This window comes from Ambystoma mexicanum, chromosome 6p, assembly GCF_040938575.1.
Source record: "Ambystoma mexicanum isolate Mex_15411 chromosome 6p, UKY_AmexF1_1, whole genome shotgun sequence".
NCBI lineage: Eukaryota > Metazoa > Chordata > Amphibia > Caudata > Ambystomatidae > Ambystoma > Ambystoma mexicanum.
In genome coordinates, this window is record NC_090935.1 from 607,685,679 (window position 1) to 607,701,400 (window position 15,722).

At 45.1% G+C, this 15,722-nt stretch overlaps 1 protein-coding gene across 1 annotated transcript in view; it reads right to left on the reverse strand.

The window, feature by feature from the left end:
• The window catches only part of SV2C (synaptic vesicle glycoprotein 2C), an 865,364-nt gene that overhangs the window by 75,680 nt on the left and 773,962 nt on the right, over positions 1-15,722 (reverse strand). Inside the window, exon 9 of the mRNA XM_069627452.1 lies at positions 11,393-11,557. Coding sequence (XP_069483553.1) covers positions 11,393-11,557 — 165 coding nt within the window. The remainder of the gene's footprint in view (positions 1-11,392; positions 11,558-15,722) is intronic.

Sequence of the window (15,722 nt, forward strand, 5' to 3'; positions counted from 1 at the left end):
CCCACCACCCAAACGTACCCACCCCCAACCAGGCCCCAATACACTAACCCCCTAATGGACCTCCACCACCACCCAAACGTACCCACCCACTTACACCCTTCTAGTCCCCATGTCTCCTGCAGTGCCAAACACACATGCCATCATTTGCATGTGCGCTTCGGTGCTTGTGCATCCTTGCCCGAGGGCCCAGTTAGGCGACTTGAGCGCCTCCGTGGACTGGCAGAGGTGGAGCTGGATGGGGTGGTACTAGTGGTTGGCACTGTTGCTGGCATTGGTGGCAAATGTGTAAGATATGCCTGGTGGGCTAGCAACATGGACTCGGCAATACTCAAAGTGTTATTATTGCCCTCCTGCACATGGCGTGCCAGAGTCACTATTGTGGTGGTGAAGCGCCCAATGGACCTTGAGAGCCGACGTACAGATGTGCTGTAGCTCTTTCTCTGCAGCCTGGATTCCTCAAGCTGCCTTTCCTCCAACTGGGTGAGGGTAGCCTGCTGCTCCTCCATCCGCTGCATGCGGGCATTGAGCTCAGCTATTGAGGGGGTAGGTGACCTCATTGGACTGCAGAGTGATGTGGGGCTGAACTCCAGTTCATGGAACGATGCCAAGTCATCCAGGTTGGGTACCTCCCCCTGTGGCCCTAAATCAGATTGCAGTGCTGGGGCACTGTTGTCGCTACCTGCTGCCTCCTCTGCAGTGCAGATACTTTCTGGGGTGGGTTGCGTAGGCATGATGGGTGCCCGTGGCACCTGTGTTGCAGTAGGCAGCATGGAGATGGTGGAGATGGTGGTGCTGGTGGCCGGCACATGTGTACCAGATGCTACTGGGGGCAGAGTTGCAGAACTGCTGGCAGCATCCTCCTGGGCAGGGGCGCTGGCTTGCACACGTACAGGGGCCGATTGCCTGGGCTGCGGTGTCACTGTCACTTGATATGGCTGTGGGGACACAGAGGGCATTCAATTAGTTGTGTGGTGGTGCCTGATGGGTGCATCATATGCATCAGACAGGTTGATCAGTGAACAGTTGCATTTACGCGCATATGCTTGTCGAGGCTCATGTATTGTAGTGATGTGCATCATCATCTGGATCACGATTGTGTCCTTTGGGGCACTCATGCACTGGCTGGGGGGGTTGTTAATGGGTCCTTTGGGGCACTCCTGGCCTCAACATGTACTCATATGGCATTCATATTTTTGCACTTACCAGCATCTGCAGGTGGGCTCGCTCCTGCCCCAGCATCCCCGATCCCATGGATGCCCTCAAGGTGGAGGACACTGCTGCAGCGCTCCTCCCATGTTTGCAGCCTCAGTGGGGAAGGGGGCCCTCCACCTGTCCCACTGCTGCGTTGCCGGTGTGTTGAGATCAGGTTCTGCACCCTCAGTCTGAGGTCGTCCCACCTCTTGTGGCAGTCCTTTACGCTCCTCGTAGTCACACCCACAGCAGTGCACTTGCGTGCAGCTTCCGCCCACACTTCCTTCCTGCGCTGCTGTGTAGCACGCCGTTGGTCTGCACTAAACAGCATCTCATCATGCTGCACTATATGGTCGACCAGAACAGTGAGCTCCGCCTCACTGAAGCGCTGTTTGCGTTGCCTCTGGGCAGGAATCCTGGCAGACATGCTGGTGGTCCTTTTAGCCTTCTCACTGTGTAGACTTAGCTTGTGCTGACTCTGGATGGAAGTGGATTGTGCTTTATATGATGGCCGCCTCTCTGTTTCCGGTTTTGCGATCATGGTATTTCCGCTTCCGTGTCCGTGACGATGGCGGCGGACACAGTTTTTACACTACTTGTGGCACCGCTATGTCCATTTCCGTGGGTGTTTCCGTGGCGACGGTGACACCGTTTCCGCGTCCATGTGGTGCGCGCGACCGACAGCACATAATCAGCTGATCTTTCCGCAACCTTGCGGACGCGGAAATTTTATTACCGTCGCCGCGGAATCACTGCATTCCAGACCGGGAAACTTGTAATGAGGCCCAATATGGTGGAATGCTGAAACTGTACTACAAGCCGCAACTTCTTGCCAGAGTTCTTTGTGTTAGTGGCGCCTTCCACACAGACTTAAACTGCATGCATCTCTGCGGGATTATGCTGCCAGTATTGGACATTCAGCGGTTGCATTGGACGAGGTGAGTAACACCAGCGAACTTGAGAGCTAGGGATGTGCAAGGACAGTAGGCTGCCTGTGGACAATCTGAGGACTAGATTGAAGCACATGAAAAGCTTTGCGTTCTATTCTACTGATGGATCCTATAGTCTCGGAGGGACCGAAAGAAGTCAGCATTCATCTCTCCCGACCCCGTACGAGCCCAACACATTCCCCCTCATCTTCTGACACTCACACAGACAAGCCAGCAAATGTTTATCAGCTCCTCCCCCTTCCCCACCACAAAAATTCCCCCCCTCTCCCACACAGACACTCACTCATTACAAAAAAACATACCCCACTATCGTGACTTCACTCGCCTGGCCGCACCAATCAGCCCCTGCTCGCAAGTATGTGTGACAGGGGCAGGACAGTTTGAATAAGAAAGATCGTTCGGAGCAGTTTCCATGCAGTCTTTCTAAATGGGTATTTTTTTTGGTCGATGAATTTAAAAAGACATTTTCACTTTATACAGTGTAGTCACCAGTATGCCCTTAACCTCAGCATCTGCCATGCATACAATACTCGTCTGCCGAGGTGGTGAAATCATGGAACCTAGCAGCTGTATTTAGTACTGGTCCATAGAATCGGGGTTGACCCTGAATGGGGGCCAGTGGAAAAGATCCATCAGATTTATTTATGAAAGTAAGATAGACTGGAATCTAAGATCTGCACAAGGGAGGATTGCTTTTAGAACCTACTGGCCATTGGTATAAATGTTGAAGTCGGATCTGGGTGACTCTGCCTTTTCTAGGCATTGCAGGTGTGACATCAGCCTATTGGGACATGTGCCATGGAAACATCCAAGAGCACATTCTTAGTAGAATGTGTCCATGGACAGAATTGACCAGATTTGGCTGCTCCTGTGTTTTCACTATTACTATTGTATTTATATAACAAAAAGGATTACCTTTGCCTCTTCCCTAACTAATATCGTTATTTAGAGAAGTAGAGGTTTTCAACAGACAAATTGCAAAGGTTTAGAGGACAATGAAGTCATCCACAATAGATGGGCGAAGCGAGGTGAGGCTATGGATGTCCTATCCACACATAAAGGAATTAGGAAAATATGAGAGAAATAAATATTGGGCGATGTGGGCATTCTTCAACAAATTGTATGCGTGAAATGTCATATTTACTGGCGTTTACCCTCGTTCTTTTCCTTTCTTGTCAGTCGCTCGGGCGCGTCTGTCTTTCTTGTAAATGTCCTTAATCTATACAGGAAGGTCGTGCAGTGTTTACACATTTTGTGAGGCGGCTTTGAATCCTGCTATGCCTGACAGAACATGCCCAAAATATTGTGTATTTTATTTGCCAGTTCAATAAAAATGATTACACCACAAAAGAAAGACACACAATAAAAGTGCACAGCCCACCAGATTTGGAAAACGTATGGCGATCCAGAAAATGTTGAGGATCCCCTTGGGTGACTAATTGTAGAACAATTTAAAGGCGTGGAGAGGAGTTCCCTATGCAAGAAACCTACACTGGTGGCATGCAAATATCAGAATCGGATACCTAAACACATCGGTCACTATCTCATTAGTCCAGCCTGATTGCATCCTTGCTATTAATAGCCATGCAGGGAGAAAACGAAATTCCACCAACAGGCAGTGAAGTCTGGAGCAAAGCACAGGGCAATCAGGGATGACCTCGGCGAATGTAAGAACGTGGAGGTGCCTGGGAAGATGTCCTCAAGTTCGAACAATTGGTATCATTTGGAAGTAATATCCACGTGGAATAATGCAACGACATTCTATAGGGAGATGGGCTGTGAAGCTGTGCATTGAGGCCAAGATGTCAGAGAATAAATGGATGGTGACGAATTTCAGTATAGAGTAAAGGCCCCGGCTACACCTCAGCAGCATGAGCCCATTATGCTTCATGGAGCAAAGACAGTAACCCTGAAAATGGATGGACAGCAGCAGAAGAAGCAACACTCTTGTTCTCATTAAAAAAAAAATAGAAGCAATAACTAATCTTGCCAAAGGCAAAGCCCTGGCCCCCAATATGGTTTCACTAGAAATATTTCATCACCCAACAGATTGATGGATTCCCATCTTGAAGGCTAGTCCCCCAATCCTGATCAAACAGTAGTATTGTTCCTTTCTACAAGAAAGGAACCGCAGATCCAAGTCGAGTCCTACTGCCCAATAAGTCCTACAGACACACACTGTAGCATATGCTCTCATAGGATCTTCAAGACACTTAACACCTAGGTAACGGAGCATTTTGTTCATACACATTTAATCTATAACCTCTCCTTAGCCAAGTGAATTCCCATTTATTGGTTTTCTTGGACTTTGCACCAGCTTTCACCTGATCAATCACCACTATTGTGAGAAGCAAGCAAAACAAGGTGTGGACAGCTAATGACTAGAACTGATAACAGCAACGCACTGTGATACCACCATGCAATTTCTGTGCGGCACTAAAGACAAACTTTTGCAACCATTCCCCAAAACTATGGATCTAAAACAAGGGTGTCCATTGGCTTACTGTTCGTTGTAAAAACCAATAAAATTGAGTTAACAAAAAAAAGGTCCATTGGCTTCAATTCTATTTGTCTTCTTCACAAACTACAAGAGTGACACAGTTCTTTCCGCCTTCAGATAAGTACCATCTATAAATGACTTACTGGTTCCGCCTCTGTCACATGCAAATGACAGAATCGTTTTAGCACACATACCCAGCCCTGCAGGCACAACTAAAAGTAACTGAAAACATACTGCACAGAAGGGACTCTGCTTATCAATACATCTAAATAAAATACATTCTTGTTTTTTTCAATCTCAATCTACAGCACCAACAGCACCAACACAGGTCCTTCAAGTTAAGTAACGCGGATCATGAACAAATCTTGGACCTTGCTTTATTCGTCATCATCAACGCCACCACCACCATCATCATCACCACCACCATCATAATCACCACCAAATCATCATCACCACCACCATCATAATCACCACCAAATCATCATCACCACCACCATCATAATCACCACCACCATCATCATCACCAACACCATCATAATCACCACCGCCATCATCATCACCACCACCATCATAATCACCACCACCACCATTGCTTTATATTGAACTTGATGTAAACCATGACAATAACAGCCATCTCCAATATGAATAAGCTAATGAGCTAATTTCTCTGGCAAAGAGTGCTAAAAACATAATACTGTACATAACAACCTCCAATATTATATGTATTAAAAAAGTGCATTGGATTTGATTTCTGTTGGAAAGTGCAAACACATGGTACTGTACAAAACTAGACAATGCATTGCACAATACTGGTGTCTCTAAGGTGCTAGAGGGCCGGAGGTAAGCAAGCATTAAATAATACACCTTCAAATAATGACACCTTAAAATCTACAATTAAATACATCTTAAAAGTCAAAAAAGCTCGTAAATAGCAATTAACTACTAAACAATACTTGAGGTCATATTCAAAGAATGTTCCAAAACCTTGTCCAGTAGACATAACCACCGGTATAAATACATTTTTGCGTTATTCTAACCCAAAATCTAGTAACATTATACCATTTTACAAAAAGTAAATCTAGACAGCAAATGATCTTATACAGCTTTGTGAGGGCCCTTTCTACCTTAGGCACCAAGCTTTGCCAAGATACTTTGAAACACGAAGAGTGCGCAAGCTTGTGGTCCCCGCGCGGCATATATGCTAATCTTCCACCACAGATTCAGCATCACAATCTCCAAACCCGCAGTTGGAAACTGCACATCAATCGTGCCATTGGCGAGCAGGAATGGCATTGAAGAATTTTGGGCAAGCGAGGAGATGCAATCACTGTGCAGGAAAATAGAGTTCTATCAGCGAAGTATGGAAACATCATCACCTATGTGGAGAGATTTGGGATTTTGATGCATACATTAGGAAAGTGTGGAGAAGCTTTCAGAGAAAACATGTGCTCTTACCAAACAGTTTTCCAGTCGCTTCTCTAAACAGACGTAGCTTAAACACCCGCAATGGAAAGCGTGTCCAACAGTCAATCTACTTTCCTTCCCACGTTCTTAAACCATTCAGGCACCTTTATAAACGCTTCAAACACCTGTAAGCTTCGTGCAACAGTCAGGATGCTGCAAGACATTAGTATCTCTCCCAGCTTCTTCACCCCTTAGGACAGTCCACTTCTTCATTCTCCTGGGGTTCCCTCCCACCCTGCTCTCATGGCCTCCTTGGTCCCTCTTTTTTGCTCACATTGCCCATTCATATATTATTAAGTTAAACACTCCCTTCCTCAGTGTTCTCCACTTTTTTCTCCTAACTTGCATACTCCTCCTTAATTCCCCTTAGTCTTCCTCCTTCAAATGTTCCTTCTCACCCTGGGGTGTCCCCTCCCAGGCTTCTGGGTCAATCTTATCCCAACCTCCTGGGTCTTTCATAGTCCAACACCCTGGATCTCTCTTTTCCCTACCTCCAGGGTTGGTCTTTCTCCAGCTTTCTGGGCTTCCCCTGCAGCTGCCTATCTCATTCTTACCCCAAAACTTGTTTTTTTCTTGCAGCCTCTTGCCACCTGCCCTCCCCAGGCTCCATTGGCTTTCCTTCAGTCTCCTTTCTTCACTCTTCAGTTCTTGCTCCAGCTTTAGTTCCTTCTCCAGCTCTTTATCCTACTCCTCTGTTCTCCACACCGGCAATCTCTGATTAAGCTCTTCCTTCTAACCCCACCAGCCTCCTGGCATTGGCCCTGTCTTTTATTGTCCCTTAGACCCACCTCGAAGCTTCTCTCTGGTGAAGGGGGGGATCAGGTGTCTTAGCTGGGAAGGGGATGGGGGATCCGACACCACATATGTGGATGGATTGCAGCCTTGGTGTGACACTTGGGATTGGCTCAAACCTCCTCTACGGCAGTCCTCTCTCAGTTTGCCACACTTGGTGCTGCCTTCCTGCCTCTCACAGGTAAGGAATCAGGTGTGTCTCTCCAGGCTTCTGATGTAGGGATTGGCTGGTGGGCCCCACCCCACAGGTTGACTTCCTGTTCTGAGACCTTGAGGACTGGCTATTTTCTCCCATGGGCAGTTACACCCTGACCCTAGTCTTGGGGTGGACTGACTTAGCTCATCTGTTCTCAACTGTATGGGAGTAGAGGCCCTGTGCAATGAGTTTCTGACTGCCTCTCAAACTTCCAGCCTAAGTTCCGGCCCATCTCTTTTACTCTGAAATATTATATGGGATTCCTGCATCCGGTTGTGGGAAGCTGAGCATGAAGATTCCCTTAAAGAAGTGGTCTTTAAACTGTGGGCTGACTCCTCTTACCGAGCACAAAGGATGGCCGGGGTGGCGTTATGGTGACTGCTTTCAATAGAAATATAAGCAGATATGGCATTTGAGCGGCCCGGCAACACTATTTTTACTCAAGGCGTGCTTTACAATAATATTTGTATTCAAGGGGGGGCTCAGCAAAGAATATGATATGATATGTTATTTATAAAGCGCTTAATAGCCAAAGGTTTCTAAGTGCAGACCCGGGGATCGAACCTGTGTTGCTCCGTGTCATCTTGCTTCCAAGGCGAGCACGTTGCCGCTGAGCTATCCTCACAAGACATATGAAGACCGGTGCCTTAAGGGGCCAGCGACGTCGAAGGTGTCTATGTGGAACGCTCCTGCCTCCACCAGACATCACCCCAAAGTAATTTTTGGAGCAGCATCATTGCGCGTGTGACAGAACCCTCCCGCTTGGCGACCCCACCATCCAACAACAACGCTGGCTAAGAGACTTTGGCAGATAGTTGAAGTATAACTCTGCCCATATATTCTGTGAAGTGAATCTTTTTAAAATAAAATATCTTTGGTTTATTTAATACAAGTATTAATACTATGAATTCCACCCCAACATTATTTCTGCTCTGAAATGTACAATAGTAATGGCGTTTTGTCACTGTTGATGAAACTGCCTGGAAATTTGATCCTTTGCAGCTGCGGATTCTCCATATTTTAAACATGGCTGATGTTCATGACGTTGCCGTGTGAACGGAAGTGCCCATATGTTCTTTGTTATCTGTAATAAATATGGGCTAGTTTGCTAAAAGTGACTGAATGAGCGCCACAACAGAATAATGTACTTCCTAAAATCGTCGCCCTGGCCGAAGGCAGTATGCGCCCCCATCCCCACGCGTACATGGATTAATAGCGTGATATTCACATGCGTCTTGTTTTAGCTTTAGAAGAAGGGCAACTGTCACGTAACTAGGCCTTGTCTGGCATCTAGACTATTCCTCAATTGAGGGAAGCTGACATATTTAGTTTCCATCTGTGGCACATGACACCCGCAGCCTATTGGCGTGCCCAAAACTTTCAGTTATGTGCACTGCCCATCTTCAGTCTTTATATTATTACATTTCTGTGTAACGGTTTACTGTACCATGGTCATGGTAGCCCTAGTGGCCAAGTAGAGCACGGCACTCTAGTAGCAGGAAGTATACTCTCCCCAAAAATCAATGCACAGAATGGGGTGCTAATAGAAACATGTATGAGCAGGCAGTGGTGGTAGCAATTGTGCTGTCCTGTGCCAGGCACACAGATGTGTTGTCCTGCACCAGGCACATAAAACAAGCAGGGCTAAGACATGGAGAGAGAGCTGCCGCAGAACCATGCGTTGTAGTGGAGAAAGCATTCAGAGTAGGCCAATTTGTTAATTTATGTCTAGAAGATCTTCTTACCAAAAAATTAAATATTGCAACAAAGATTAGACGCTCCACCAGGAAAAGTTCTGGAAAGTTCCCATTGTCTACAGAAATTCTGCATTGAATCCATAGAATAATTAACTGGCTATTTAGTACACTAACATATCCATTTTCTTTTGAGACGTTTGCCTTGTTAGGTAAAAAGTTATATAAAACATGTAGTAGCTGCAAAACCTATAAATAAGTAATATCAATTTTTCAGAAAAAACAGGATTACATAACAGTTGGTCAAATCTCTGAAGATACTGTAACTACAGTTTAAACTAAGCAATACATTTTAAACGTTAAGAAATGCATGCCTGTTTAGCTAATACTTACTTTTAAACACTCTTAACAACTTTGGCTTTCGTTTATTTGTTAAAAAGCCATAACTCTTGTTTAAACATCCAAATTATTTTTTTTTAAGAAACAAACAGGGCTACACATTTACAACAAAACTCCTTTCAGTGAATAGGACCGCATTTTTAATAATGTATTCTAATTATTTATAGCTCTTAGCAAATGGTTTCATATTTTTTAAGTACTTTTCTTGAAAGGCTTACAGGGTTTATTGCGAAAGTAATACAAGTGTAAGGGCGAGTCACTGGGCAATTCTTTGCTGTAAGTATGATTTATACCAGAAGAAATGTGTAACCTATGCCGATGGAAGTTACACTGATTCACCAAAAGTGTTTAATTTTGGAAGGAAACAACATGTCCATCAAGAATATGCAATGGCAGATCTACAACTTCTGCTATTATGTGGCAGATCACAGGCTGTATAAATGTTGCCATAACAGACTTGAGATTGAGAGTGTCAATGGGTGAGTCCTGGGTTGTGTGTCTGTGTGTAAGTGTACAGGACAGGTACACCCACAATGTGTATGAATAACGTTGTCATCTGCAAGATGATCGTGTAAGTATGGTGTTTGAAACGTGCCCATTGAGATCTGAGGTTGGAAGTGAGTGGGAGAGGTGAGTTAAATGCAGAAGTGTGTGTGAAAAAGGTGCATTTGATTGAGAAAAGGATTCTTCAAGTTAAAAGTTTTTGGATTGGAATCAATTTGGCTTCATTGTCCACTTATGCTGGCAGAAGATAAACCGGCAGATGCTTGACTAGTGGTCTGGTAGCATAAATGGGTTTTCTTAGTGAAACCGGTGGAAGATACTGCCTGCTTTAAGTTCTCTTTGGAATCACAATATCGCTTAGTGACTACTGTTTTTAATGTATGTTACACCAAAATGAGAGCAGGTATAATTTACACAAATTAAAGGGTGTAGTTCGTGTATACTGTTATTGTTTATGCATGAAATTATGTTTTCATAAATAACTAACACTAAATGTACTTGGCTTGTTCATGACCAGTCACCTAATGCAAACTTTTCTTTTCTCAGAACTTTTAGAAGTACTTCAAAAATTAGGTTACATTTAACAAAGTTGTTAGAACAAATGGTAGAATTTTGAAACAAACTTAAAAATAACATTTATAACTTTAAAACAAAGTGCCTATTTCAATAAAACGGTGTTAAATCTATTAATATCATTTTAGGAAACAAACCTAGTATTTATAAACTCTGAAATAACTATTATATTTTTGTGCAAGTTGCTCTTCTGTTATTATAGTGTAATATACCACATTCATAACGTTTAACAAAAATCCTAACTTTTTGTAAAAAGTTCAAAAATATGTATGACTTACGAAAAACGTCTGACAGCGTTTTATAATGTTTAAAGCTTTTGGTCTGGTTTGCTAGAATGTTATTTCTAACTTTTCAAACGTTGTAGCAAATATCACATTTTTTAAATAATCAGGTTCTATTTATAATTTTTAAACAAACAGGCTCACGTTTTGAAACAGTCACACATTATCTGTAACTATCATTAAACAACATCCACTTTTACAATGTTAAACACGTTCTTTATAAGTAATTCAACATATTTAAAAGTAAAAGTCACCAGTGAAAGATTATCTTTACATTACATAAGCAGTTAAAAAAGGGAAAAAGATTTGCTATTTCTTGCTTTTGGGCGGAATATTTTCTTCCATTCCTAAGCAGAAAAGGGGGTGCTGGAAGACATGCTACGTGGGGGTACTCGGAGAAAGAGGTGCTCTTACAGAAGGTGCCATGAACATGTCCATGCACAGCTGTCAGTTCTGCTTGTAAAATATATATGTTTGCTTTTTATGTATGGATAGTTCAATTTAAGTGGGATTTCTCTAATAAAGACATTTGAAGGAAGTGGGTTTTAAATGTTACAAAGCAAAGTAGTTTAAAATGTTACAAAGCAAGCAGAAGCTTGGGTATTAATGACAAATAGAGACAGAAAAAAAAACGAATTGCCTGTCCTCATAAAACAACTATCTGACTGAAAAGATGCATGTGCTCTATGGTGAAAAGAGAAATGAACTAGTATGATTCAGGAACACCACAATACAATAAAATTTCACTCACAATAGACTCCCAGAAAAGCAACACATTTTCATAATTTCTTTTGTGAAACATTCGACAATTTATTGATCAATTCAGCATGAATTAAAGTTGTTCTTACCCGTCATTGATGAATTTTCCATTCATGTGAACCTGGTTTTCCAATGTGAAATTGAAAGTAAAGTTTGTAACATCTTCACCATTAAACCGACGCCCCCTGGATGCGTATTCATCAGCTTGGAGGTGCTTGATCACGTCTGGGAACCAGACGGATAAACCATAGTAACTGCGTAAAGAAGAAAAGTCCTTTATCAGTGAGGACTCCTCTACATACAAATATCAACAAATACACTCCATGATGAAATGCATACACGTTTCCAAAGGACTCAGTTCTCAGGAGGATTACAGCTATTTTGTGTAAATTGTGTAAAGGGTGTGAATAACTCATGCTATGTCCTGGAGTACTTTCATTATATTGATTAGATCGCAGGCCATGAGATCAAACTGAGTACACAAACTGTGAGAAACTCTCACCCAAGAACAATCAAAAGCTATAATAGCCTTTTCTATGGGCCGTGGCCTACTTGTGAGAGTCTCAAACACTTTTCAGCACTCAGTGCCTTCCACATAGGAGAAGAGCCATTTGCATACAGGTCTGGGCCCTATCTACAAGGGTAGCCGAGCACCGAAATGCTTATTAAAAGCACCAATCTACCCCGAACAACAGTACAACAGTACAACCAGCAACCCTAGACACATGTTTCTGCCTATTGGGCACTGCCAGTGCAGTGCAGCTGACTCTGTAGGTAACTGACAGTGGAAATATTTGAGGGGAAATCACACATGTTTTCTTTTTGATACTATACCTTTTATTGGACTAATTGAAAATATTAAGCTATGACTGAATAATGCATGTGCTTTCGAAGTCACAAAGGCCTTCATCATCAGATGATAAAAAGCAAACCTGAGGGGAAACAGCTAGGAGAGTTTACTCAATGCTGGACAGACCAGATGTAGACTTGATCCCACACTGTGAGACGTACATCAGCTCTTGGTGCACCTAAAGAAGCCAGCCAATCCCAAAATCCACTCAATTACCTCTCGCAGGCGTAGAAACTCAGTGAAAGACCCGCCCAGAGGGAGGAGGGAACAGGTTAAAAATACAGCCTGCCCCAGATGGCAACGGAGGAGATGGTGAGAGCTGGAGAGGTGAGGAAGGAGGTCATAATAGCAAGGGAGAGAGGGAACAGTGAGGTGAAGACATCACCAGTGGCGTGGCAAAAGGAAATATCATTAGGAAAGGAGAATTTGAATGAATTAAAATGTATTGAATATTTGTATGGCGCCTATACAGCAGAACGTGTTTCCAGGTGCCACAAGACTAAGGGGGAGGGGGAACAGTAGAGAAAAACAACAATAAATGGTCCTACTAGGCCTTGTGACATTCGGATTGTGCATGTGCAGCAAGCAAGAAATGCAGGAGGGGGAGGGGCAAGGTCAAGACAAAGGGGGGATAAGGGGAGGGGCGAGGGGGATGTGGATGGGGCTGGATAAGTGCTAAGGGGAGCCCAGAGGCAAGTGTGCTGGGGGATGGGATACAAGTAGCGAGTGCGAGGAGGGGGGTGGACCAGACTCAGTAGTCTAGTCAGGGAGGGGCACCCAAAGGCAAGTGCTGATAAGGGGGTGCTGAGGCAGACTGTTGAGGGAGGGCATGGCCCCGGTATGACTCAGGACCAGGAACCTGTTGCAACAGCAGGGGGCTTTAGCAAGGAAGGGGGAGAGGGAAGGAGGAGAAACAAAGTTCTTGAGAATTTTCTCTAACTTAACAAGGTCTGGCTCAAGTCTGAGAGGGCAGGGACGCTATTCCAGAGGGAGGCTCCTGCTGATGAAAGAGATCTACCCCCCGATCTCCACTGCAGAGAGTTTAAGCTAGAGGGCCAAAGGACTTCTAGCAGGGAGGTATTTAGGGAGAGAAAGTTGAAGGTATTGCGGTCCCAGGCCCCAGAAAGCCTTATGGATGATGCAGAGGGTCTTGAATTTGATCCGTGCAGGCACCAGGAGGAAGTAGAGAGAATTTAGTGCTAGAGAGATGCAGTCCCTGGGCTTGAGGCCAAGGATAGGTCTTGCAGTCCTATTCTAGATTAGTTGCAGAGGGAAGAGAGAGGAAGATTGAGGAAGAGGCTGTTGTAGTAGTCCAGCCTGGAGAGAACCAGAGCTCTAGAGACATTGAGTTTCTGGGGAAAGGTGAGGAGAGGGAGAATTCCTCTGAGGAGGTCAAGCTGAAAGTGAGCCTTCTTGGAAAGGTCAGCGATATGAGGTGAGAAGGAGAGAGAGGAGTCGAAGATGACACCTATGTTTTTTGCTTCACAAGAGGGTGAGTGGAGGGGGCCCAAGGAGGGCGGCCAGAGAGTGGGGGAAAGGAAGGAGGGGGGTTCCAATGAGAAGGATCTCGGTTTTACTGGTGTTAAGACAGAGATTGATAGAAGCACACCATGCCTGGATTGCAGTCAGGAATGAGAGAGGAGGGAGAGGAGGTAGAGGAGGTAGAGGAGGGGAGCTTAAAGGAGGTCTGAGGAGTGTCATCCACATAACACTGGAAGTGAGGAGAGAAGGTGGAGATCAGGTGGGAAAGAGGGGCAAGGTAAATGTTAAAGAGCCACAGTGAGAGGGTAGAGCCCTGAGGGACGCCACAAGCAGAGAGTGTGGTAGAGGACAGGAAAGGGCCCATTTGAACCTGGGAGCACCGATATGAAAAAAGGAAGTCAGCCAATCCAGTGCCCGATCCATGATGCACAGAGTATAATGGAGGGTGGCATGATGGACAGTGTCAAAGGCAGAGGACAGATCAAGGAGGATGAGAATAGAAGGAGCGTTGGGAGACAAGGTTTGAAAGCAAGTCTTCATGGGTGTTCAGGAGAGTAGTTTCCGTGCCTCTGGCTGCTCTGAAGCCAGAATGGTGGTTGTGGAGACAGCCAACTGATTCAGTATGGTGGAATAGTTTGGAGATGGCCAACTTCTCCAGGAGTTTTCCCCAGAAAGGGGGTAGTGGAGACAGGGCCATAGTTAGCTAGGCAGGAAGGGTCAGCAGACAGCTTTTTTTAGGAGTGGGTGCACAAAGGAATGCTTAACAGGTGATGGGAAGAGGCAAGTGGCTAAATAGTGATTGCAGAACTCAGCCAAAGAGGGAACAAGGGTGTCAATGTTGTCCTTGAAAGTTCTATAGGAGCAGGGGTGCAGTTGTTTGGAGGAGACTTTCATATATCAAACAGTCTTGGAGACCTCATCCGTTGCTATGGGTGAGAAGGAGGAGAGTAGGAGGGATGGAGAGAGAGGGGCCAGGGGAGGCCTAAGAGCAGGCAGAGGAGGGATGGCAGTTGAGGAGAGTGAGGACAGGATGACCTGTGTTTTGGTTGAGAAATGGGAGGCCAAGGCAATGCAGAGGACCTGGGAAGGAAGAGGAGAAGTAGAGACTGCAGTAGGATTGGCAAGTTCCTTACAGATTTTAAAAAGTTCAGCCATGTTGTTAGTGGCATCAGAGATGTGGTTTGAATATGGGCCCGCTTCTTGGACCGGATGGAGAAGAGTCTATAATGCCTTTGGAGCAGGTGACAGGTCAGTTTGTCAGAGGATGTGTGAGAAGCCAACCACTTTTGTTCTGCAACTCTGCACAGTGATGCAGAGTTTATAGACAAGACATTCAAAGGAGGACGAGGCTTGAATGGGTATGATAGAGGCAGGGATCCATTCAGGAAAGACAAGGGCCACTCCGCCTCCAGGCCGGTTAGGCAGAGCTGGCATTTCAATGTAGAGGTCAAAGTCTTCAAGAGGTTGACAGATGTCAGAGGTGTGTTTAACAGCAGAGTGAGAATTCAGGGTAGCTAGGTGAAGCTGGTTTTCATCTTTAAAGGTCTTACAAGGGGGCGTTCAGGGACATGGTACACCATTGGTAAGGGTGAGGGGGCCAGAGGGATGGTAGGCAGAAAAGTGGCAGGAAAAGGGTGGAAATTAAAGAGAGATGGGAGATGCCTGTTGAGTTGGGGTAGGTTGTGCTGAGAGCCATGTGCCATTCTGATAGACATTAATGATGCACCTAGAGGATGAGAGGATGAGAAGTGAGCCAAGGGCACTTCCCATCTGGTTCAATCATAAATGGGCAAAGAAGTAAAAGGAGAGAGGATAGAGACCATATGGGAAGTTCATAGGTGTGGAGATGGGACAACAAAGAGGATGTTGGGTAATTTTTTGCCTGGAGGAAGCATTGACATAAATATCAGCAATAGGCAGGCCTGGACTAGAAGCCAAGAGACGCGTCTTAATTCTTTTCCTTCCAGGCATCGATAGAGAGGGAGGATAGGTCATTAAGAAGCAGTTAGAATAGACAGGGGTGGAGGAGAGCACCATAGAGGGAGGGGGATGGACGGATGCCCGGGGGGGGGGGAGAGGGAGCAAAA